The sequence below is a fragment of the Vulpes vulpes genome, chromosome 6 (genome assembly GCF_048418805.1).
Source record: "Vulpes vulpes isolate BD-2025 chromosome 6, VulVul3, whole genome shotgun sequence".
NCBI lineage: Eukaryota > Metazoa > Chordata > Mammalia > Carnivora > Canidae > Vulpes > Vulpes vulpes.
Genome location: NC_132785.1, coordinates 77,404,580 through 77,431,094, shown reverse-complemented (window position 1 = coordinate 77,431,094; position 26,515 = coordinate 77,404,580). Strand labels below are relative to the sequence as shown.

At 34.6% G+C, this 26,515-nt stretch overlaps 1 protein-coding gene across 1 annotated transcript in view; it reads right to left on the bottom strand.

The window, feature by feature from the left end:
* The window catches only part of LOC112935365 (tetratricopeptide repeat protein 6), a 42,780-nt gene extending 20,022 nt beyond the window's left edge, over positions 1–22,758 (bottom strand). The window contains exons 1-7 of the mRNA XM_072761466.1: positions 22,125–22,758; positions 18,711–18,787; positions 18,120–18,280; positions 14,875–15,009; positions 10,571–10,684; positions 6,667–6,786; positions 1,294–1,367 (exon numbers count right to left, since the gene is read on the bottom strand). Coding sequence (XP_072617567.1) covers positions 1,294–1,367; positions 6,667–6,786; positions 10,571–10,684; positions 14,875–15,009; positions 18,120–18,280; positions 18,711–18,771 — 665 coding nt within the window. The 5' untranslated portion in view covers positions 18,772–18,787; positions 22,125–22,758. The remainder of the gene's footprint in view (positions 1–1,293; positions 1,368–6,666; positions 6,787–10,570; positions 10,685–14,874; positions 15,010–18,119; positions 18,281–18,710; positions 18,788–22,124) is intronic.
* Positions 22,759–26,515: the final 3,757 nt, after the last annotated feature.

Sequence of the window (26,515 nt, the reverse complement as noted above, 5' to 3'; positions counted from 1 at the left end):
GAGGCAGAGACACAGGCAGAGAGAGAAGCAGACTGCATGCAGGGAGCCCAATGTAGGACTCAATCCCAGGACCCCAGGATCACTCCCTGGGCCAAATGGAGGCACTAAATGCTAAGCCACCCGGGTGTTGCTGTACCAATTATTATATAACTATGTTCATAAAATAAAAGGGCTGACTCTCATAGGAAAATATGGCTGTACTATCTATGTCCTAAAAGGGAAAAAAAGAATATTGGTTTCCTAAATAATTCAAACTGTGTTCTATTCTCTAAATTGGGTATTTATATAGCCTAATCTACATAATTTATGAATATCTCAGTTTCCTCTCCAATTAATTGCTATTGTTTCATGAAAAATAATGTTGTAAACTACTACTTAATCATAGTTTATCCTACACTAAAATCATAAGCTGAATCTCTATGCTTTTAAAAGCAAAATGACCAGAAATTAATTTTTACATGCCAAATGTATATGTAGAAACATAAACACTATAGTTAACAAAATCTACCACTCTAATATTATCTGAGTAAATTTTAAATTGATCACCATCTGTTTTTGAGCCTATGTAACTGTTCTTACCTCCCCTTCTATAACTTACTTTTTTTTAAGCTGAATGTGGAGCCCAACACAGCGCTAGAACTCACAACCCTGAGATCAAGACCTGAGTTGAGATCAAGAAGCAGATGCTTAACTGATTGAGCCACAGGTGCCCCAATACTTATTTTTATAATAACACCAGAAACAGGAAAAAATTTTTTGAGTAATATGTTTCTTATATATTTCATTGTATTTTATGGATATTTACTGGTATTCCTGTAATTAGCTTTAGATTTAGAGCTACATTTTCTAAATGCAAAATTTTCTTGAAAATATATTATTTTTTGAAATCATCCTCCCTTCCAGGAAACCAGTTTTTTAAATCTAGTTCCATTTTATGAACAAAGTTAGTTGACTTAATTTTATTCTTAGCTATTTCAGGGTATGCATGATTTTATTCTGTATATTGCCAAGGTTCTTTCCAGTAAATGGGCTTGTATTAGATGGGTATCCCAATGCCATGATGCACGTATTTTCTTGAAGATTTGGTTAAATCATTGATTAGAAGGTAGAGGAGTATTAATGACATATTCAGATGTGCTCCCTCCCCATTTCTTTACAGGGAGTCTTTGTATCTAGCCCCATTTTTGTACTCTCTTAGTTCCACAACATTTTCCTCTGTCTCTTCTATCCTCCTGTTATTATAAATAAGATGGTTCTACCTGCTTTCACATCAACACAAATTGCACTCCATACCTGTGATGGCATATGGCAGTCGCTTGACAGAGGTTCACATTAGTCTTGCTTATTAGTGCAGCTTGTTTAAAATCCTGAAACAGTTTTATAAGTTGTTGTTAATTTTGCAACATTATCTTTAGTGCTTTCTTAAACTTCTAACTTTGATTCTACCATGAATATACTTAGCACAACCATTAAAATGTATATCTTACTAAAACTTTATTTTTCCTTTTAGTATCATAGCCAGTGAGAATGGATGGAGCAGAGGACACCCAAAACTGAAAACTCACTCAGAATCTTATGCTACTGGTCTCCACTTTTCTTGTGGTTTTGCCCTGCTGTGTGTAATGAGATATTTCATTGCTTTCTTGTTACTGTTTTTTTCTCCAGTGCATCCCACCAGAGACTTCCCCATCTAGATAGAAATGGAAATTCACTTGGAGAGAAGCTTTGGTGTTACATGTCTATAGGACAGACAAGCACCCAGGCCCAGGGAAAGGGTATAACGGGGTCTTCTGTGTGAATTAGCTTGAAGCTGCTCTTACCTTTGGAATCCACACTTCTGGGAAGTAGTATATCATTTTGTCCAGGGATCCTAAAAGCTCCTGAGAGGGAGTAATATAAACTCCAATTTCAAGATTTTGAGTTAGAAAAGTCAGCCAGGATAGACAGCCCAGGGAAAGAGGTTGTGAAGAGGATTACAAGTGCTAAGCCTGCAAAAGATCCTGACTTTGCAGCCCTAACGCTATCTTCTATTAGGCACCTCTTTTAGGCACTGGAGAGGAGCTAATCTTAATAGATGGTCTCCCTTTCCTTCTCCCTTCCTCTTTCCTTCTCTTTTCCCCCTTTCTTCCACAAACCTGTCCAGGCTGTGCCACAGGGAGGAAGCTGCCTATCTTGTGGGGGAGGAATTAGTTTTCTGCAAATGCTCTGGTGGAAGAGGGCCAGCAGGGTCAAATGAGCACTCTGGGATCATACTGGGGAAGGAAGGCATTTGTCATATAGACCAATCTGTGAATGTGGACTCCTCACTTAGATTCCTGAAGTATATTTTGATACTAAATGGAAATATTTGGGAGAAAATAAGAAAGTGATTGTCTACTTAAATATAATCAGATATGCTGCCAGCTAATTCCCCTAAAAGGATTGTTTTACTAAAATAGAAGTAAATTTACAAGTGTGAGATTTGTTTCAAATGTTCTTATTAATTTGAGGAGTTGTGGGGAGTGACCACAAACTTAAAAGATTGAGAATACCAAGTTTCATTCTGTAATCAGATACAATTAACAAATGTCAACTTGACTTTATATATATATATAACTATTATTATGCGATATGGTAATGAGGCATTAATTATCAACAATAGACATAAATGATGACTTTTAGCATTACTTAGAATAAAGCTAACAGCATTTTTATGTTTTTTCTTGTCTGATTAATCTTCTCTAATATGGAAATCATAAATAACAAACCACACAGAGTCACTCTTATACAAAGCAAAATCCCAACTCCCATTCCCTTCATTGATGAGTTAATAAAGACCTTCACCCACACTGTCTCCTTTTCTGTGTCAGAGGGTGGGCCCTTGACCTCATTCCTTCCTGTCTCCTCTGAAAACTTGCTCCATCATAGTCCTACTGTTTTCTATATCTTTCCTTGGCTCACTGCCCTGCCCTAACATGCCTTCCCTCAGTCCTCCCTCCCCGAAAACTACACATGGCCTTGTCATTCTAGTTCTTGTCACTACTGATCTTCTTGAAAGCATGGTCAACACTCACAGATGCCATGTCCCCACATCCCCTTAACTCATTATTCCTGTTTTGGAATAATAAAAAGGCCAATGTTATGGCCTTATTAAAGTAACCATATATACAATGCAGAGAGTCTAATAAAACTAGAAAACTTACAGAGCTTATAATGACCCCCTCCCTCCATCACCTCCTTATTCAACTCCACTCCCCAAAGGCAACTGTTTTTACAATTTGCTGGGTTTGGTTCCACTATTTGCCTTTAAATTTCTAAACAATATGAATATCATATCATGTTTAATTCCAACATAGGATATTATTTAGCTATCTTAGACCATCGCTCCATGCACCTCTCTTTCGATCACTATCCCATTTTTTTAAAGATTATTTATTTATTTATTTATTTATTTATTTATTTACTCATGAGAGACACACAGAAAGAGGCAGAGACATAGGCAGAGGGAGAAGCAGGCTCCCTGATGCGGGACTTGATCCCAGGACCCCAGGACCATAACCTGAGCCAAAGGTAGATGCTCAACCACTGAGCCACCCAGATGCCCAGCCACCATCTCATTTACCTATGGCAATGCATTTGTCTGTTTTAGTCTCTATTTCACTTTTCTCAAGGGTAGGATCCTTAGCTACCAATATATTTTTTAAGTTTGAGGTATTAAAATTTTGAGTGGTAGTTTTGGGTGCCCTGAACATCTCTTCTCCACTATCTTTAACTTTGTGGAACTATAACTTTCTTATTACTTTACTGTTTTCCTGGTAGGTTTTCAAGGGGACAAAGAGATAAACATTCTCAATCCAACCAGCTTAATCATTAACTTTCTAAACAATGCCAGTCTAAATGCTGCATTCTACTTCCTGTTCAGTGTGTTCCTATGAGGGTCATACAACTTTCAATTAATAGGTTTTCAACATCTGTCCTACTTAACCACACTATTTACTCCCACTAAAATTTTTTCCGTGGGCAGACTTTAACACTCTGCTTTCTCTTGTTTTGTTTTGTTTTGTTTTTATCTAGTCCTCGTATTATTAAGTCTTATATTCTTTCACTGGTTCTTCCTCAACCTGCATCTTTTTTTAACTTAATGTTTCAAATTAATTACTCTATATAGAGAAAAAAATCCTTTCTTAAAAATTTTAACTAGTGTTTGCTGGGCATGCTTTTTTTCTAGCCTTTTACTTTTAACCTATCTATATCATTATATTTAAAGTATTCCTGTAGCCAGTATTTAGAAACTTATTTAAAGTATTCCTATAGCCAGAATATAGCTAGGATTTTTAAAAATAATGTATTTATTATAATAATGTATTAATGTATTTGAGAGAGAGAGAGAGAGATGGGGAAGGACAGAGGGAAAAGGAGAGAGAATCTTAAGGAGACTTCATGCTGAGTGTGAAGCCTGATGTGGGGCTTGATTTCACAACCCTGAGAACATGACCCGAGCTGAAACTAGGTTGGACATTCAACTGACTGTGCCACTCAGGCACACCTATAGTTAGGGCTTTTTAAAAACTCCAGTCTGACATTCTCATTATTTTAATTGATATAGTTTGACCATTTCTATTTAATGTAACTATTGATATGATTAGATTTAGGTCTACCATTTCATTATTCGTTTTCTGCTGGTTTCTTCTGTTTTCTATTTCTTTGTTTTCCCTGTCCAGACTTATTTTGGGTTATTTTAATTTTTAAACAAAATATTCCATTTTAATTAATCTATCGTCTTTTTGACTAAGAAGGCCACATTTGAGCAGAAATTTAAAATGAAAGGAGGTATGAACCACACACAGATCAGTGGGAAGAGTGTTCTATGCTTAGGGACTAGCTTGTACGAGGATTCTAAGGCAAGAAGGGAGCCTGGCATTCCCAAGGAATAGCAAAAGGCCAGAGTAGAGTGATCTAAGTGAAGAAAAGAAGAGCAGTTCACAATGAGGTCAGATCAGTGGACAAAAGTCAGATCATATAAGGTCTTGGCTGGCCAGTCAAGAATTCAGATTTTATTCTAAATGTTATGTGAAGCTAATAGAAGGTTTTGAGCAAAGGAATAACTTGATCTTTTTCATGTTTTTAAGGGGTCTCTCTAGCTGCTGTGTAAAGAACAGAATGTAGAAGAACAAAAAAGTAAAGAGGACAGTTAAGAAGCTACTACAATAGTCCAGGGGAAAGATGGTTGAGGCTTGAATTAGGAGGACAGCAGTAGCAAAAATGAGAAGTGATAAATTCAAAATATGCTTTGATGGTAGAGCTGACTGGACTTGCTCATGAGTTAGAAGTGGGATAAAGAAAGAGAAGGGTCAATAAGGATTCTCACTAGATCATGAGTTCCTCGAGGACTGGGACTCTGTCTTAATGAAATCCATGACTTAAACATCAATGCCAGTTACTTGTCTGGGTCAGAAAGAACAGAGGATTTGGGATCAAGAAAAATCTGAGTTCAAATCTCACCCCAGTCCTTCCTAGCTGAAAGATTTTATTAAGTACTAAATAAATATTTACTTGTTAGATAACACAGGCCCTGTATTTAATTCTCAAACATCTAAAATATTTTGCTCCCAACCCCCATTTTCCTATATTGCTCCACCCCAACACTGTTGCCCAGAGTTCCATAGCTTACTTTCCTGCTCCAAAGAAGTTCCTTAGCTTCTCTTACCTAAGGGAATTCTGAATGGTCTATTTCAAAACCAAAACCTAAAGAAGTTCAACTCTTGAAATTACATTTCATCGTAGTATAAATTGCCTAGAATAAGGTTTCTCAGGCACTTTCTTAATAATAACTATTTCTGTGGGGGCGGAATTTCAAAAGATGACTCCAGGGCATAGAAAAATAATACAAGGCATCTCTAAAGGTGAAAAAATTAGGGAACACTCCACTACATAATATTCTGTTGTCACTCCTCAGAAACACAAAAACAGAACTACTATTATTTAATAGCAAACTTCAAATTGCTATTTAATTTTTGCCCAATATCTTTTCATCTTAATTCCAAATTAATTTAAAATAGACAATACAAATAAGATAAAAATGAAGATGGTGAATTTTGTTCAATTATAATTAATGACAACTAATTACTAAAATACATTTTAAACCACCTGTTTCTCTTTTGACACACTGCAGATGCTCTTTTATTGCAATTCTCAGTGCCTGTTTCCACTAACCTAAAAGTCTATTCCCAGTAGCCTATTTTAGGCAGCTATTTTCTGCCCTATGTAAAACAAACAGATTTATTTTGATATAGTTTCAATGGGGAACAAGAAAAGTTGCAAGTGAAGAAGAATTAGCACTGAGCAGCAAAATAAATCATACATAAATCATTTTATTTGCCAAATAATTGAGTTTTGTCTGTAGCCAAGATACTCCCTAGGAGAAAGTGAGTATATTGATTATTTCATCAAATCAGAAACACTTTTTTACATATTAGCTATTTACCTGCAATCAAAACAAAGTAAAAATACACATTTTTTGGCAAATATTATATTATTCACTCAAAGTACTTCAATACAATTCTTGCTAAAGTTGTTATTGCTCATTAATACTGCCATTTGATGCCAAGAAAAACTTGTTTACTAGTTTTCGAAGAGAACATGCAAAATCAAGTGGGTTCATTTTTACAAGTAAACAGGAAAGTTTACCTCCAATGCAAAACTATACTGCTCTAGCTCTACATAGATGAGTCCACGATTAATGAAAGTATTTAATGTCACAGTTTCTCCAGCATCAAGAAGAAGCACGATTCCATAATCTGTTAACGCCTAAAAAAAAAAATAAAATAATCACTTACAACCTAGTTATTTAACTCTTTACAGCCTTACCACATTGGTTATGAACAAATGTGTTTATGCCTAAACTATGACTTGTAATCAATTCTTTCATGAAGCTTACATTTATGGCCAAAAAGAATCATTCAGATTTAAAGGATACCTTTAATTAAATAAGACACTGCTATGTTTCAATAAGTGGTCCACACTGTGCTCGCCTTTCACATGTTATCTGTGAATCATCCTAAGCATTTTTATTGTATATGGTTTGGATGGCAGGGAAATACAACACCCTTCTCCCACTCAGTAGTTTCACGAAATGAGTGTTGACAGTAAAGTAGAGCACTTGTTACCTTTTAAAATTTCTTTTTAGTGTTTTATTGTTTTCCCCACTGAAACCTAAGGTTTATGGAGGGAGGCAAAGCTTATCTATTTTGTTCACCAAATTGTAAAGCCAATAGCTAGCTCAGTGTCTGGACATAATAAGCTTTAGATAAATTTTTGTTGAATGAATAAATCATGAATCAATGAAAATGGATTTGATACACTAATAAGCACTCATTTGAAAATTACTTGAAAATATTTTGATACGCATACTCATGTTTTGTAAGACATTAGTCTAAACTAAGAATTATCAACTCATAGGACCTTTCTCCATTACTTTATTTTTTTTTTTAATTCACTGTCTAAATAAGTGGTTACTGGTCATCTACTCTACACCAGGTAATAGGAATATCCTACTTTTGGGTTGGAGCTGATCCTCTTAACTTATTTTCCTACTGAACATTTTGTCCAAAAAGGCCATATGGATTTCTCTGGTGTCTAAATAGGGTGTCTCTCGATCAAATGGGGGCCTCCAAATACAGGGCAATGATGGGGCAGAAGCTGGTGGCTCAGGCAATGATAGAATCCACCTGAGGCAGAACAAAGGAAATAGAAAGTGACCTCTATAGTTTCATCAGAAAAGTGCTAAGTCTTACATGCCTGTAGTACGTTCTAAATGAAAATGCAAATAAGAAGTATTTTACTATGTGCTCATTGGTCCTTCTGTAGTGTTTCATTACTAGGCCTTCAAATGTCTAAAAGAACTGTACAATTTCAGATCCTATATGTGCATTATGACATAATTATAAGCAAACTTCTGCTGGGCTGTACAAATAATTCACAATACTTATAAAACAAAACAAAACTAGAATGTTAGCAATTTTCCTGTTACAGAATCACCAGAATGTAAAACCTGTATAATGCCTTAGAGGTCAACTAAGCAGCTAACTACATTAACACAAGAGGAAACAAAAGGTGGGAAATGAGATGTCATGAAGGTCAATAAACAGGATTTGGATCATGCCTCTGCTATTATGTTATTACTAGCTCTTCAATCTTGGGAAAATTACTTAACGCTAAGCCTCAGTTTCCTCATCTACAAAATTGGATATTAACAATTTACCATACTGTTGTAAAAGTCCACTTAAAAATATTTTGATTGTATTTGGTAAAGCACTTAGCTCAGTGCTTGTCATCCAATAAGCCCTAAGTAAGTGGTAACTGTTATTTATATTAAAATGAGGTGATAGGAAGCAGAATTCGCCTTTTCTTAATTTTTTATGAAAGCATATCTTGGAAGAACACCTAAGTGTATTTTCTGCGGAAAGGTACTTGGGTATTCTCACTCTAGTGATGGCAGGAATGCTGAGAAACAGGTGGAGGGAAACAAAAAGGGAGGAGGTGACACTGTTAAATGACATCCGGTCCACATGCTGGAGGTCAGATGGTTTTACAAAGCCACCTAAAGACTATTAACCAGAGGCAAACAAACCTGTGAACACCAATATAGGCATCTACTCTGTGTGACTTGGGTGTATTTCTAACTTCTCCCTGCTTCCATTTCCTCCTCTGTGAAACACCTCAGTTGGATAAAATGTGTTGGGTACCTGGCAGCTCTAAAATAACCAAGATATTATTATTATAGTTAGATCTCTAGGTAGTTTTTCATTTTCCCTAGTTATAGAACACTGATTCTGTTACATATCAGAGATAACAAAAATGGGAGTTCTCTGCCTCACTCAGTTCATTGTTTGTGGCTTCAGAGTTACCCAGAAAAGGCAGGAAAGGGGGTGGGAAGGAGACAGCAAAGACACCTGCTGTGCAGGTTACTTGATAAATGATCCTTTAATTAGCCCTTAGAATCTTAACAACTCCTTGGTTAAAAATTAGTTATTCATTTGTCAACATTTCTGTAGGAAACCTGATAGACTTGCTACCAGGAATTCTATAATCTCTTACATAGAAACAATGGTTCTTTTTTTTTTTTAAGATTTTATTTATTCATTCATCACAGACACACACAGAGAGAAGCAGAGACACAGGCAGAGAGAGAAGCAGCCTCCATGCAGGGAGCCCGACGTGGGACTCGATCCCAGGACTCCAGGATCACGTCCTGGGCTGAAGGTGGCGCTAAACAGTTGAGCCACCTGGGCTACCCAAAACAATGGTTCTCAACTTCTTCCCTGCGATAGCAAGTAAATTTCTAAATCTCCAAATGTTTTAAACAGATTTCACTGTCCAAATTTCAAGGGGATTGGAAGAGTGTATCCACACAGAACAGTCTTTTAGGAGAAAGCTTCATTGACTATGGATGTAGAAAGAATTAAGGAAGACAAGCAGGCAACAAAGAGAGAAGCAAGAGAATTGCACAGAACTTGAAAAGATCAAGACCAGCTGGCTAGTGAGGAATTTTGATTGGAAAAGGGCCAATACTACAAGGGTAGGGAAGAGAAGGATAAGATTCAAAAATATAAAAGAGGGTTTGCACAGGTAGAAGATGGATCAGGACAAATAGAGAAAAAAGTTTTCCTGCAGCCATCAGCTGGGACTCTTTAAAAAAAAAAAAAAGATTTTACTTATTTATTCATGAGAGACACAGAGAGAGAGGCAGAGACTCAGGCAAAGGGAGAAGCAGACTCCACTCAGGAAGCCCGATGTGGGACTCGATCCCAGGACCCCAGGATCACACCTGAGCCAAAGGCAGACACTTAACCCCTGAGCCACCCAGGAGTGCCACAGATGGGGTTTCTTCTTTTCTTTTTAAGACTTTATTTATTTATTCATGAGAGACACAGAATAAGAGAGAGAGGCAGAGACCGAGGCAGAGGGAGAAGCCAGCTCCACGCAGGGAGCCCGACGTGGGACTCGATACCGGGTCTCCAGGATCCGGCCTTGGGCTGAAGGCGGTGTTAAACTGCTGCGCCACCCGGACTGCCCAACACTGCCGGGGCTTCTTAAATACACAGGCAACACTGATCACTGGCCCCCGACCTGGAAACCATCATGCAAAACTCTCTGCTGTGTCTGTAGCCTGAGCACTGTACAGAAAAATATCTTGACAAACTGTACTAGTTAATGTTGAGATTTTGAAGCAATAATATTGCTTGTGATCTCTGCTTAAAAATTTTCCAGTGTATCCGTAGAAACACTTGCTCAAATGAAAATTATGTAATATATTTTAATTTATAAATGCCTTTAAATGCTTATAAAAGCATTGTAAAATTAATTTTTCATTTAACATTGCAAAGATTGTATAAAAATATTTGATGAGGACTAACAAACATTAAATATTCTTTGAAATGGTTCTTTGGTTTCTCAAGTTTGTGTGGGTGTGTGTGTGTTTCCACAGGAATTATTTTTCAAAATTATATCATAAATAAGAAAATGCTTTACACATGCTTTAAATATGTTTACAATCACTGTAATATGTAGTTTACTAAAATGGTCATCTTACCAGTCGAAGTTCATTTATCTTAGTGTAACATAATGCTCTGTTATAAAATGCTACATAACTGTTTTTGTCCATATTGATAGCTGTAGTTAAATCTGTAATCGCTAACTTATAAGTCTACAAAGAAAAAAAGTAAATAGATAAGAATGGTTAATCATAATGGACTGAAATTTAATTGTAAAATAAAGTCTTGATTCTATCAGAATTTTTGGAACACTCATTTACCCATTCTGTGCATCATCTGTGAAATTAACACAATTAAGCTAATCTCTCACAGAATTAATTAAGATCTATTGGTAGAATTATTATAATAATGTTTCTCCTACCTGCAAATAAAATTCAATATATAACTTAATTTAGATGACTTATTGCCAATTTTGCAATAAAGCTGAAAAAAAGATTATACTTCTTAGTACAAGAGAAATAAGCCACATTCATCCAGCAAACGTTCATGAAAGCTTGCTTACTTTTTTCACTCATACTGTCGTGTAACATAATGGTCATGTTTTCTACCCATGTTCTCTTTCATTTCCTCTTTGATGCATCTCTGATACCTTAGATTATTCATTTCTATAGATAGCAATTTTCATGCAATTAACGTAATACAAGGTCTTACCTTTGCTTTAAGGTATTATTTGCAAAATATTTCACATGAAATAGTTACAAAGAAAGGTCAGAAAAGAAAAGTATAGAGAAACAAAGTATTCCATGAAGTAGCAGTACTGCTCACACCATTCCAGTAATTTTCATTTAGGAATCAATTATAAACTCAAGCAATGATTTCGTTCTTAGTGTGTGTAACTGTATTATTTAAGATAGTAAAAGAGTAAAACATTTAAAACAACCCAAATGACCAATAATAAAAATATACTATGGTAGATATTATCCAGTCATTGAAAGTGGTATCTTCAAAGATTGTGAGAAGCAAGACACAACAAAATCTCAACTTTGGAAAATACTTCATATTTTCAGGTAAAAAAAGACTAAATGTAAATAAACCAAAATACTCTCAGGAATTGTTATTTTATGGTGGGGATAACAGGTAATTTTAATCTTCTCCTTTATTCTCCTATGTATTTTCCAAATTCTTTGCAATGAATATACACTACTTTTTTAATAAGATAAATAACAAGTGCTGTTTAAAAAATAAATATCACTATTTTGTGAAAAATTATGAATTGAAATCCCTTTGATGTGCTGTGAAAGTATAAAGTGTTCTACCCAATTCTGTCCTTTATACCATAGTGATTCTCCCCTTACAGAGAAAAAAAAGGAAGCAAGTCATAACTTGGCATCTGAGCATCTGTCCACTATAAAATCTCAGCTAACAAGGTAGGAAACCACCCTACCTTGTTGTAGTATTTCAGAACTCCTCTGTAGATATAAGCACGCACACTCTGAGGATAAATTTTGATGGCTTCATTACAATTCAAGATTGCTTTGGAGTATCTGCCTTTCAAACCATAGAAAGCTACTCGGCTTAAGTATGCCTTTTCAGAGAAAGAGCGGAGGAAAGCAGGAATTGATATATTTTTTTAAGATTTTATTTATTTAATTATGAGAGACACAGAGTGAGAAAGGCAGAGACACAGGCAGAGGGAGAAGCAGGCTCCATGCAGGGAGCCCGATGTGACTCCACCTGGGTCTCCAGGATCACACCCCAGGCTGAAGGTGCGCTAAACCACTGAGCCACCCGGGCTGCTCCTGATATTTTAATAAAAGCACCAATTCTCCCAAAATATATAGTAGTTTGAACAAATCTATACCATCCAAAGATGGTATAAAATACAGTCTTTTTTCCCTACTCTTTTATTCGAAAATATTTCAAACAGGTGTCTGGGTGGCTCATTCTGTTGAGCATCTGACACTAGGTTTCAGCTCAGGTCATGATCTCAGGGTCATGGCACCAAGCCCCAAGGAGTTTCCATGATCAGTAGGGAGTCTGCTTGAGATTCTCTCTCTCTCTCTCTCTCCCTCTCTCTCTCTCTTTCTCTCTGCCCCTCCTCCCACTCATGACATACTCTCTCTCAAATAAATAAATCTTTTAAAAAATATTTTGAACATATAGAATAATTGAAAAAATAGTACAATGAACTCCCATATGACCTATTTGGATTCAATAATAATTATTTTGCAATATTTGTTGTATCTATTTTTTTCTCCACGATTGCCTCGTCCTGGTTTGCTGTGGATTCCCTCCTCGGTCCATCATGTTGCTGCCAACTCCAGAGGCCACCAAAAAGGGGCAGAGCGAATGGAAGTGGCCCGGTGGCCCCTGGGACCTGCCTGGACCCCTGCAGGGCCTGAGGGGCATGGGGAGGGCTGTGGCTGGAAGGGGTGTGGGCTGGGAGCATGTGCTCCATCCCCACCCCACTGTACATTGTCGTCGTTTCATTGTACAGAAAAATATTTCTATATTTGCAATGTTTGCTTATTTGAAAATAAGTTGTAGACATCATAAAACTTCACCCCCAGGTTTTCCATTATGCAAACATTCTCCTGCATAAGCACACTACCCTTATACATCTGAGAAACTTAATAGTATATCTCTAAAATCATCTAATATTTAGTATACTCAAATTTCATAGGCTTTTAAAATCAGGATCCAATCAAGCTTCACCTATTGAATTTCATGTTATCTCTACAGTCTCTTAAAAGGCAGGAATAAATGTGATAGCAAAATACAAAGTAAATAAAATTAATAATAGTACATAAAATTATAATTGTTAATAGGTACAACAAAATAGTAGCAATATTTATAAACATTACAATTCATGGAGCACTTTTACATAATCACTGTTGAAAACAAAATTTTTAGTTCAAGAGGAAATACAGATATATGAATTATCAAAACACAGCTGAAAAGTATGTATAAGTAACTGATTCTTGCTAACTAATAATAATGACATGTAAAAATTTAATAGTTTTAACAAATTTGACACACCCTCCAAATCACTGAAATTGCTCATTTAAATACCTGGTAATGTTTTGGATTGAGGGTAATTGCACGATTAAAGTCCAAGATTGAGCTGTCCTTTTGGAGTTTTACTTTACAAAGCCCACGTTGATAAAAGCCTTCTGCAAAACCAGGATTTGCTTTCACAGCTTTCGTAAAACAATCAAAGGCCTAGAAGAGTATTTTGTTAAGTAAATTGTTTAGTGAGTAGAATATACTAAGATGTTAATAAATTATAGTGTATAACAATTGATGAAAAATTTTCACTTATTTTTGGTCATTCTAAATACATTTTTCCCAGTGAACTTTGTGGAGAAAAATAAAAGTAATATAAACAAGTCAGGTTTATTACTATAATTTATACGTCCCTTTACTCCCAGACTAATATCAAATAATCTATGTTGTTAGATAGCAGTACTTTTGGAAGTATAATTTTAATATTTTTCATATTATGCTTATTCAAAGAAATCACAACCTGTACAATTATTTTCCATGAGGGCCCAAGAACCATAGCAAAACATAGTTATGAAATTTCCGAACAACAGAACTCTAAAATTTTTCCCAACATTGTAAAGCAAAGGTTGGTTTGTTCTGGCTGTCCAAAAGGCCTAAAAACACAGAAAAGATTTCTAATTAATCTTATATTTATTGGAATTTCCTAATGGAACAACTAATCTAGTGCAACTCTTTTTCAAATTTATAGGGATGCAAGACCCTATGAATACAAAGACTGGAATGGTATGTGTGTATGTGTGTGTGTGTGTGTGTGTGTGCGTGCATGCACATGTGCCTGTGCATGTCCATGTCTATATGTCTGTCTTCTGTCTGTAGAGAGATGAAATTATGGAATATCCAGTATTAGCCATTGTAAAATAACTATTTTACTTATTTATCACATCACTAACAATTTTAAAATAGAGTCTGCTTGAGATTCTCTCTCCCTATCCATCTGCCCCTCTTCCATCCACTCTCAAATAAATAAATAAATAAATAAATAAATAGATAAAATCTTTTAAAAAATAAAAATAAAGCACTTATAATTTAATGAGTAAATTCATGTCAATGTGATGAAAATATTCTGCTATAATAATTTCCTACAGTTAGATTTATTTTTTTGGTAGGAAACACATTAGTCTTTGGAATACTGTTGACAAGTATCAAATAATATTTGTTAAATAAATAAAACAATATAGTAGGCATTGCAGAGTGCACACTGATTATTATAAGCATACTTTTATAAGAAATTGGTCTAATCACTCACTCTATAGGTAGCCTTCAGAAATAGAACTGAATGCAAGCAATCACAATTTCTAAAATCACAAATAAATATGCTTCTAAATATACAAAATACCATTTGTATATTGCCTTCCTCCATGTAACAAAGACCCAAGTTATACAGACAGTCTGCTGAAGCTGCTATGGCATTTGGTCCTTTATCAGAATGAGAAAAGATATCCAATGCCTTTTTAAACATTCTCACAGCTTCCTAGAATGGTTACAAAAAAAAAAAAAAAAAAGATGGAAGAGAATATTTATTTCTAGTATTTATTTAACAATGACAGCTTTAAACATTATAAGGAATCCTGAGCACACAGTCCTACTCTCATTTTACCCTAGGTACACCAGCCTGGTAAAGACACAGGCCTTGTCATTGCACCACCAGGTGAGGACTGAGGTGTGGAATATGATGATAGGGAATCCCACACCAAGGTGCCTCTACAATTTGCTACTTAAGCAGGCTTATACATGTGCATTTTTAAAACTATAATTTCTAAATTCTAAAGATTATTTTCTTGTAGTCTAAAATCAAATTTATTGACTAGTTTATGGTCAAATTTTTAGTAATTTTCCTGGAAGAAATAGTGGACAGCTGTTAAATAGTAAGGGATTTCCATTGATAATATCTGATGTGGTTTTAATTAACCTTTATTTTGTCTTACTGTGTTCCTAATGGGATTCCACTGGCACCAGGAAATAAACTAACATCAAAAATCACCCGTTTAAACTATTTAGTCAACATAATTGAAATTCAGTAATGAAAAAAATTCAATTTTCCAGATAGAAATGACTTTTTATAGTAAGTAATAGATGTATATATCTATATGGAGATACAAATATTTGTGACTCTTTAGCTCACTTCCTTAATTATATTAAATTACTAAAAACACATGAGATTTCGCTTGGATGTGCTAAGTGTCCTCTGTGCCCCCACTTAGCATTTACTTCATATATTTACAGCCCATCTTTACATCTTCATTCTCAGCACATGACCTTGCTGTAGAAAAAATGCATCACATTCTGTCCCCATTTTCCTCATTATTTTTCAATGTATCTATATCTTCCCCCATCTCCATCTTTTTTCTCTCCTGTCTTTGAATGGTTTCCTTCTTCTTTCTTTGAGAACTAATTCCTCAAACTGTGTCCCTGACTCCCACTCTGTGCAAACACAAGTTATTTCCTTCCTCTTCTAAATTACTGCCCTTTCATTATCTCTTTGAATCCATAAAGTCTTCTGTCCCATTTAAATTAAAGTGAACATATCTTCACTTCCTCTTGGAGCTGATGTACTACTTGTCTCTTCTTCACTACTCTGAAAAGACTCCTGGGGAAGCTCTGGAGGGGCTTACAGGTAAAGCATATTTACATTCTAAATATAGTAGTGCAGCTGTTGTGTTGGAAGAGTGCAACACTGCTGCTATCATTCTAGCAAAATAAAAATATGCTTTGGACTAGGATAATAACCGTAGAAATAGAGAAAGGAAGTAGAATTGAGAGATATTTAGAATGAATCAAGAGTACATCACTATTGATTGGATAGAAAAGGGCAATCAAAGATAACTCCAGGTTTCTACGGAGCAATAAGTAGGGGGAGAGGAGGTTAAATTAAATATGAATATTCCAAAAGAAATTCAATATAATAAAGGTGTCAATTCTCCCTAAAATAACCTAGAGATTGAATATAATTCAGTCAAAATTTTGACAGATTTTTTTAACAGATCTTGATAAGCTGAATTTAAAATGTATATAGTAAAGTAAAGGCCAAGAATAACCAGGAATTTCCTAGAGAAGAATATGGTATAGGAACTAGCTCTACCAGGTATCAAGAATAACAATAAAATTATAATAATTAACTATAATAATAATTAAGACATTGTAGGGGCACCTGAGTAGCTCAGTTGGTTGAGCATCCTACTCTTGATTTTGGCTCAGGTCACAATTTCAGGGTCCTGAGCTTGCATCGAGCCTGGGGCTCATTGGGGAGTCAGCTTGAGATTCTTTCTCTCTCCTTCTCCCTCTGTCCCCCACCCCCACTCTCTCTCTCCTTCTAAAAATAAGTAAATAAATCTTTAAAAAAAAAAAGGCATTCTTCTATTGGGTCAGGGATAGAGAAACTGACCAAAAGAACAGAATAGAGAGCCCAAAACCAGATTTGCACATACATGAATACTTATAACCAATAGATGTACCACTTCTGATCTTTGGGTTGAGAGAACATTTCAATAAATGATACTAGAACACTTGAATATCCATATAGGGAAAATTGATATTTTATCACTTATCTCATACTAAAGAAATCAACTTAAGTTAGTCTTCAATGGAAAAAGCAAAAGTTTTAAGCTTTTAAAAGAAAATATGGAAGGATATCTGTATGACCTTGGGATAGGGAAAAACTTCTTAAACAAGAATTTTTTAAACCCATGATGATAAAAAAATATATTTATGCTACTATATTAAAATTAAGAACCTCTGTAAAACCAGCCACAAAATGCAAGATGCATGGCACACACAACTATCAACCAATTTAATTTTTTAATGCCTAAAATCAATATGAACAAGACAAACAAAAAATATGTTTAAGATGTTGATAGGACAGGAAATATGAGTGGTTAACAAACATATAAGAAGACATTCAATCTGTACTCAAACAGAGAAATGTGAATTAAAACCACATGAAACACCAGTTTTTATCTACCAAATTGACAATAATAAAGCCTGATAACCAATTACAGTAGAAGATACAGATCAACAGGCACACACATACATGACAGGTAGGACAATAAATTGGTACAAACCCATGTAATAATGTGTCACTCTCTTTTTTAATGAAAAATAATTTTATTAAGAAGCCAATAAAATATCTGTATGTTTTTTAAAAAGAATTTATTTAAATTCAATTTGTCAGCATATAGTATAACACCTAGTGCTCATCCCATCAAGTGCCCTCCTCAGTGCCCATCACCCAATCACCCCATTCCCCCAACCACTTCCCCTTCTGCCACCCTTTGTTTTTTCCCAGAGTTAGGAATAATGTGTCACTTTATTGAAAGTTAAATATTCACATTCGAAAGTTAAATATTTCTAGGCTAAGAATATAGCCTAGAAAACTACTCCACATGTTAACAGAAAACATGAAAAAGAGTATTTATAACAGCCCTACTCTCAAGAGGAAAAGGAATAATCCAAGTGTTAACACAAGAATCAATAAATGAATATTATAATTTAGTTTTATTTAAAAAGTATGTAAGCCTTAGTATTCTAAGCACAATATAAAAATTCTATTAATAGGTTTAATAAGTGTTACACAAGACTTTTCACCTTGTTTCTCTTGGCCTTCATTTGGGCTTTTGCTAATAGAGTATACATGGTGAGCTCAGGCCTATTCAAAGTAATCCTATCCAAGACCTGAATGGCTTTGTCATGGTTTTCACAAAATGAATAAATGAGTGCTTGCTGTATAGGACTCAACTCAATGAGACCTAAAAGGAAAAGAAAGTTTATCAATACCTTTGCCAAATATCTAGGATTTAGAATATAATTATTTTAAGGAAGTCAAGCAATTCAATAATTTACCTTTGTAATATGGAGTAATAAATCAATACTATACTAAAATCTATTCACCACCAACAAACAATAAGACATTCCAATTACAGACAACAAAAACTAGAAAATAAAAGTATAACCCTGACATCTCCTATAATAATCTCTCACAAAATTCACTTCATTATGAAGCATTTAATAGTTGACTATGTATATGTGAAACTGATGATATAAAGTTTCAAAATCTATCCTTGATCAAGTAAACATTTCATGTTATCCATACATAGCTATTGCAAACAATGTAAACATTTTTAGGCAATATTTATTTTTAAATTAAGACAATAATAATTTTTCATTATTTATATTTACCTTTGTTCATTTCTGCTACTTGATAAATAGTAAACTTTGCAAGATTATAACATTTCATCATAAGAAGATATTGTCCTCTGGAAGAAATAATACCTTTTTGATTCTAAGCAGTTAAAAATAATTTTTCTAAAGTAAATTTCTTATAACAAGTTATTAAAATTTTTGTAATTATAATACTTATTCTTACATATGAATGATAAAAACAATGCAAAAATTATAATAAGCATTTTATGTAGTCTAAATAGACTAATCAGCATGCAGATATAATGAAAAACAATTTAGGAAAAGTGAAGCTGAAAGAAAAATACTCAAATTTTTTTCCTATTATCTGTATTTTAAATCTTATACTCTAAACCCACAGCTAACATCATACTCAGTGGTGAAAAACTAAAACTTTTCTAGTAAGATCAGAAATAAGACAAGAATGCCCATTCTTGCCACTTTCATTTAACATAAAAGTCCTAGCCACAGTAATCAGACAAGAAAAAGAAATAAAGGCACCCAAATTAGAAAAGAAGAAGTAAAACTCTCATTATTCACAGATGACATGATACTATATAGAGAGAACCCTAAAGACTCTGAAAATAAACTATAAGAACTAATAAATGAATTCAGTAAAGTTGCAGGATACATAATGAATATACAAAAATCTTTTATGTTTCTACACACTAAATAATGGATGATCAGAAAGAGAAAATTTTTTAAATCCCATTTGCAATTGCTTCACAAAGAATCAAATTCCTAGGAATGAATTAAACCAAGGAGGTAAAAGATTTGTACTCTGAAAATAATGGAACACAAATAAATGGAAAGATATTCAGTGTTTATAGATGGAAAGTTAATATTATTAAAAAGTCCATACTACCCAAAGGAATATAGAAATTCAATGCAATCCATACCAAAATACCAATAGCTTTTTTCATAAAACTAGAACAAATAACCCTAAAATTTGTATGAAACTACAAATAGCCTAAGTAATCTTGAGAAATAACAAAGCTGGAAATGTCATGCTCCCTGATTTCAAATTTACTAAAAAGCTATAGTAATCAAAGCAGTGTGGTACTGGCACAAAAATAGACAACATACTCATTGGTCAATGGAAAAGAATAGAGAAACCAGATATACACACATATTTGTATGGTCAGTCAATCTATGAAAAAGGAGGCAAGATTATACAATAGAGAAAAGATAGTCTTTTTAATAAGTGGTGCTGGGAACACTAGACAGCTATATGCAAAAGAATAAAATTGGAACACCTTCTTACACCACAAAAATAAAATGAATCAAAGACTTTACCTAATGTGAAACCTGAAACTAAACAAAAACATAGGCCAAAAACTGTTATTCGCCCTAGCAATATTTTTTTTTTTGGATTTGTCTCCTCAGACAAAGGAAACAATAGCAAAAGCAAACAAATGGAACTATATTGAACTAAAAAGCCTTTGCATGGCAAAGGAAACCATTAACAAAATGAAAAGTCAACCTACTGATTGGGAGAAGATATTTGTAAATGCTATATCTGATAAGGGGTTTATATTCAAAATATATAAAGAATTCATACAACTCAACATGGAAAAGATTAATCTGATTAAAAATGGGCAAAGGATCTGAATAGACATTTTTCCAAAGAAGACATGTGGATGGCCAATGGGTATATGAAAAGATGCTCAACATCACTAATCATTGGGGAAATACAAATCAAACCCACAATGAGATATTATCTTACACCTGTCAGATGGCTATTATTAAAAAGACAAGAAATAGCAAGTAGTGATGAGGATGTGGAGAAAAGGGAACCCTTGTGCACTGTTGATAGGAATCAAAATTAGTACAGCCACTATGGAAAACAGTATGGAAGTTCCTCAGAAAATTAAAAATCGAAATACCATATGGCCCAGCAATTCTACTTTTGAGTATTTATCCAAAGAAAATGAAAACACTAATTCAAAAGAATATTTGCACCATTATGTCATTGCAGCATTATTTACCATACCTAAGATATGGTAGCAATCTAAGTGTTCGTCAATAGATGAATAAGTAAAGATATTGTGTGTGTGTGTGTGTGTGTGTGTACATACATACACACAATGGAATATTACTCATTCATTTAAAAATGTGAGATCTTGCCATTTGGGACAACATGAATGGACCTAGAAGGTATTATGCTAAGTGAAATAAGTTAGACTGAAAAAAGACAAATACCATATGATTTCACTTATATAAGGGATCCAAAAATCAAATGAACAAACAACAAAAGCAGAAACAAACACATAAATACAGAGAACTGGTGCTTGCCAGAAGGGGGGATAGGGGGATGGGCCAAAAGAGGTACAGGCTTCCAGTTATGAAATAAATAAATCATAGAGATGAAAGGTACAGCATAGGAAATACAGTTAATAGTATTGTAATAGTATTATTTGTTTGGTAGCTACACTTGCGGTAAGCACAGAACAAGGTATAGAGTTATTGAATCACTATGTTGCACACCTGAAACTAATATAACATTGTGTACCAACTACACTTCAATTTTTCTTAAAGATTTATTTGTTTGTTTGTTTATTCATTATAGACAAAGAGAGAGGCAGAGACACAGGCAGAGGGAGAAGCAGGCTCCATGCCGGGAGCCTGACACTGGACTCGATCCCAGGACTCCAGGATCGCACCCTGGGCCAAAAGCAGGCGCTAAACCACTGAGCCACCCAGGGATCCCCTACACTTCAATTTTTAAGAAGATATGGTATATATGTGCAATGGATATTATTCAGCCATAAAAATTTCACCTGTCCCCCCACACCCATCTCCCCTCTGGTAACCATCTGTTTGTTCTCTATAGTTAAGAGTCTGTGTTTTGGTTTGTATCTTTTCTCTCCTTTTTAAATTCCACATATGAATGAAATCATGGTATTTGTCTTTCTCTGACTGGCTAGTTTATTTTGCTTAGCATTATACTCTCTAGATCCATCAATATTGTTGCAAATGGCACAATTTCATTCTTTTTATGCCTGAGTAATATTCCACTGTATATATACATATCTTTACCCCTTCATCTATCTTGGGCTGCTTCTAGGTTGGCTATTGTAAATAATGCTGCAATAAACAAAGAGACGTATATACATCTCTGTTTTTGTGTTCTTGTATTCTTTGGATAAATACTCAGTAGTGGGATTACTGGATCATACCACATTTTAAACAGCTGTGTTTTGATACAAAGATACAGCAAAGAGAAGGATTTGGTTATTTTATAACATAAGTTATAAATACAGTAGCTATATCTGACTTGCTAGTTGGAAGATGGTCATTCCTGGGAGATTAAGTGTAAAAAGAGGAGGCTAGACGGATCAAGAGGCAAGTAATGATCCTAACAGTTAGCTCATGTGCTAAGCTATCCCAAGAACTCCATTTCTATGTTCATACCTTATTATATACAATTGGATTCCATCTGGCTGAAGGTGGATAGCACGAGATAACTCTCTTACCGCCTTTTTCAATTTATGCAACTATTGAGCAATAAACAGAAACTTTGCTTAAAATAAATATTGATTGCCTTCCTTCTATTTCCCTCCCACCCTTCAGTACAGAAATTTTGCAAAAACATCTCCCAATACACATTTTTTAAAGAATCATCAAAGCAAATAGGATACAGAAAAGTTTTTAAGAAGTTTGTGATGCAAAGTCTTTGGTTTTTCTAAAACCATCTATCTTTAATTTTGAAGAATGATTACACATACCCACACACACATATATATAATTTTACATAAATGTGATTATATCATACTTTCTAGTTTGTTTTCCCTTCCCAATTAGCTTTTTGGCCTTTCTCCTTCAACTAGAACACCTTTCCTACTAAACTAGAAAGGAAGATAAAATAAAAACTAAGGTAAATTCCGCTTCAAAATAATGGAGTCAATGGGCACCTGGAGACTCAGTCAGTTAAGTGACCAACTCTTGATTTCAGGTCAGGTTATGATCTCAGGATCACGAAATCGAGCCCCACATTGGGCTCCGTGCTCAGCACAAAGAGTCTGCTTGAGATCCTCTCTCCCTCTTCCTCTGTTTCTCCCCACCCACTTGCACACACACACACTCTTTCCCTTTAAATAAATAAATAAAATCTTTTAAAAAGATAAGAGAGGAAAAATAAGCTTGCACTTAATAAATAAATGAATGAACAAAACAAAATACAAGGATAATGGAAATTATATCTTTAAAATTAACATATAATGAAAAGTAAACATTGATTCTTTCCTTAATACAGGCTTCAGGAGCATGATCTGGATTTGTACAAACGTGGGAACAAAAACCTGCTGTCACTGGGAATATCATAAAAGGAGGACTATAGAGACCCAAGCAAAATGATCCTAGGACATCAGCAACTCCTCTTACAACAATGACATAGTGATACAAAGAGGAGAATGCACAGAACCAATCTGTGAGCAGAAGTAGGCAGTATCTGTTGAAATGCTACAAGCTGTTTGGAGGAAAGAGTGGGTGGATTCAAAAGAAGGAACCCAAAAGTAGGGGGGTTGAGATGTGTTTAAATAAATTTGAGAATTTCTATGGAAATTCACTGCTTCTCAAGCTGACCCTGCTCAGCTTGGTATAACTGATAAGCCATCTTAGTATCTGCATTGTTCCACCTGTTCCAATATCTATGCATTGAGGAAAGTCTATTTGGGAAAGATGGAGGCTCACTGTCTGAACTTTATAAGCTGTCCTGAGGTGGGACTTCTCCAGGCAATCTTAGATTAGATTCACTCTGGAGGCTGAACTCACATAGGTATATGCATTCTTCTATATATAAACACAGGGTTTGACTTGCCATTGTTTTCTTTACATGGGATCATACTATACACACTTGACATCTTTTCTGATTCTTGCTTTTCTTATTCAACAGTATCTCATGGAAACCCCACTAAGTCAACTAGTATAGTTCTAATTACTCTTTTATTGACTACATAATATTCTATGGTGTGACTACAACATAATTTATTCAACCATTACTGCATAGAGACTTTTTCCTCCACAGAATAATGAGACTTTGAGCATATGTCCTTATACCCTGATATCATGCTGGTGCTTTGGTTTGTTAAGTGTGCCCAGAGGAAGTTCCAACTTCGCCCAAAGCCCTTAGCTCCATCAACATGGAGTTAAGCAAAAGGACCACTGATCATAAGTATGTTCCCAACAATAGTTAAGAGCAAACTTTCTCTGGGGACAATACTAAGTCTGCCCTGGGTCTTCCACTTCCATAATCAGGGAGGGAAAGACTTTGAGTGGGACTCTAGTCACAGTGGGTCCTCAGGTGTGGATAATGGAGAACAGACCCTCTAGCCAACCCTCCATGGACAAACAGTCTGAGTACGAAATAAACTTTTGTCATTTTATTACAGTGATTTTTAAGTGTTTTGGAGTTTGTGTGTGTGTGTGTGTGTGTGTCTATGTGTTTAACCACAGTACAAACTAGACTATCTAACTGCAACCCTTGTGATCAGAGGACTTGTAGAGGACAAAGTCCTCTACAAGAAAGGTAATAAGGAACCAACTACTGTGGCTCTTGTAGGCCTTTAGCTTTTTCAGGATTTAGCTTTTATTCTGAGTGCAAGGGAAGCTATTAAAGCATTTTGGGCAAAGTGAAATAATCTGACTTATGTTTTTAACAGGATCATTATGGCTGCTGTGTTGAAAATCCATCAAAAAGTAGTAAAGAACAGAAGCAAGAAGACCAAGAGGTCCCTGCAGTAACCCTGGTGAGGAATGAGTGTCTTGGACAGGATGATTAGAGGTGGAGTGGTAGATGGGGATATCTATCTTGAAAGGTAGAAACAACAATTAGTAGCATTTATCTCTGGAAAAGTCAGATTTGGTTGGAATCAGGGAGGACTTTTGCTATTTATTACATTGTTTGATGTCATAACACCAAAGATGAATTACATTTTTTTAATTTAAATAACTTGTAAATTTCTTAAGAATTTAAAGATAAGTATGAATAAGATCTCATTATATGCACAGGTCGCATTCTACAAACCCACCCACTCACTCATACACATACACACACACACACACAGAGACACATACACACTCTCAAAACTAATAGACTCAAAATGTTCATAGTAGTTGTCTCTAGAGAATAAAATTATGGTTTTAAACTTATTTGCATACATATATTACATGAAATAAATATATATTAATTTTGTAATAAGGAAAAAAGTTATTATTTTTAAGTGAAAGACAAAAATTCATGTCTCATACTTTATACATAGGTAATTATAGTTTACTACATCTCCTTAATATTTATTGCTTGAAAATGCACTATTCTCTATAACTAACTGAAAACAAATACATTAATATACTAAAATTATATTGAACAGGTAGATATCCAGATAATTAAATCTTTTTTTAAAAAAAGATCAAAACTTTCAAAACCTAAAATACCTTCTGATAGGTTTCTGCTCGACAAATATAGCTTTGAATATATAAAGGATCAAGTCTAATAGCCTCAGAAAAATGCCAAGTGGCTTCAAAGTAGTTATCCAAGTATAGTAGATGTATGAGGCCAATATTTATGTAAGCCAGAATAACAGTTCTAAAAAAAATGAGAAAGCAAAATCTTGTTAGACATTTTAATTATTCCGAATGTTTTTCAATTTTGAATGAACCTAGTAAAATACATACATCAATATATATCAGGGTTTTTTAATGTTTTACTAAAGCAAAGTAAATCAATTAACTATTATTCTCTATTAAAAATTACAAACACCTTTATAAAATCCTTAGTAGAGAATCAACATTTATAGAGTTTATGCTAAGAAAAGAATTCCTGAAGTCCCCAGGCAATACTTCACTCTTCCTCAACTTAATCTTGATAATCTTGAATTGCAAGCTCAATTCCTCTCAATTTAAATTTTCACCTCAGGCTATGTTGTAGTTGCCCTGAGTAACAGAAAAACAGTAATTTTCTTAAAGTCTGGGATTAAAAACCCTCTCCATGTAGGTATTAACCCAGCTTCTTTTCTATATCAAATAAATGCATTTTTGTCTTAGAGTAAAAAAAATTTCAATATAGAAATGGTTTAGAAATTACTTTGTGTGATGCCTCTATTTCAAAGTGAGAACTACATATCCTATAGCCCAGCTTCCTTAGAAGCCTGGACCCTTTGCCTAAAAAACATCAAATTTTGTACTGCCCATTTTTTGGCTTTTTTGCAATTGAAACTCCCTACCCTTCCTGGCTCAAAAATATCCAAAAGAAAACTGCTGTGGCCATTATGGAGCCATTTTCCATGACTTCTCTGAGTCTACCTTAAAGTTTACCTTCAATAAGCTAGGTAAACAGTCTGCTAGTTGGCATGGGATTGGCATGGTTTGTTACTTTTTTTACACCTTTCAGTTTAATGAATGTTTCATTGAAAAGAAAGGAAATTAATTCATTCTGTGTTTCACAGCTGATGCTTCTGACCAGTGTGTGCAACTTTCAGTCTTTGTTTCTTCCTGAACCTACATTCTAATGGAATTTGTTTTTTCTTTTGCTTTACTATGCAAAATGAAGTCAGATGTTCTAAATAGAGTTTCCTCCTATTGAGTCATATGTTGTGCATAGCAATATCAAGCAGAATATTTTCTCCTTTATTTTAAAAGTTGGTGACAGTTTTTCATGAAGTTAACCTCAAAAAGCTCTAACTTGAGTTTCCCCATGCTGCTGTCACTAACTTTATGTTACTATCTGTGGATTGGACTCCTCTCAGATGCATTCAATTTCTAAAATTTGCAAAAATATCTGAGGCAAACCGATGTTGGGAACAGGTCTT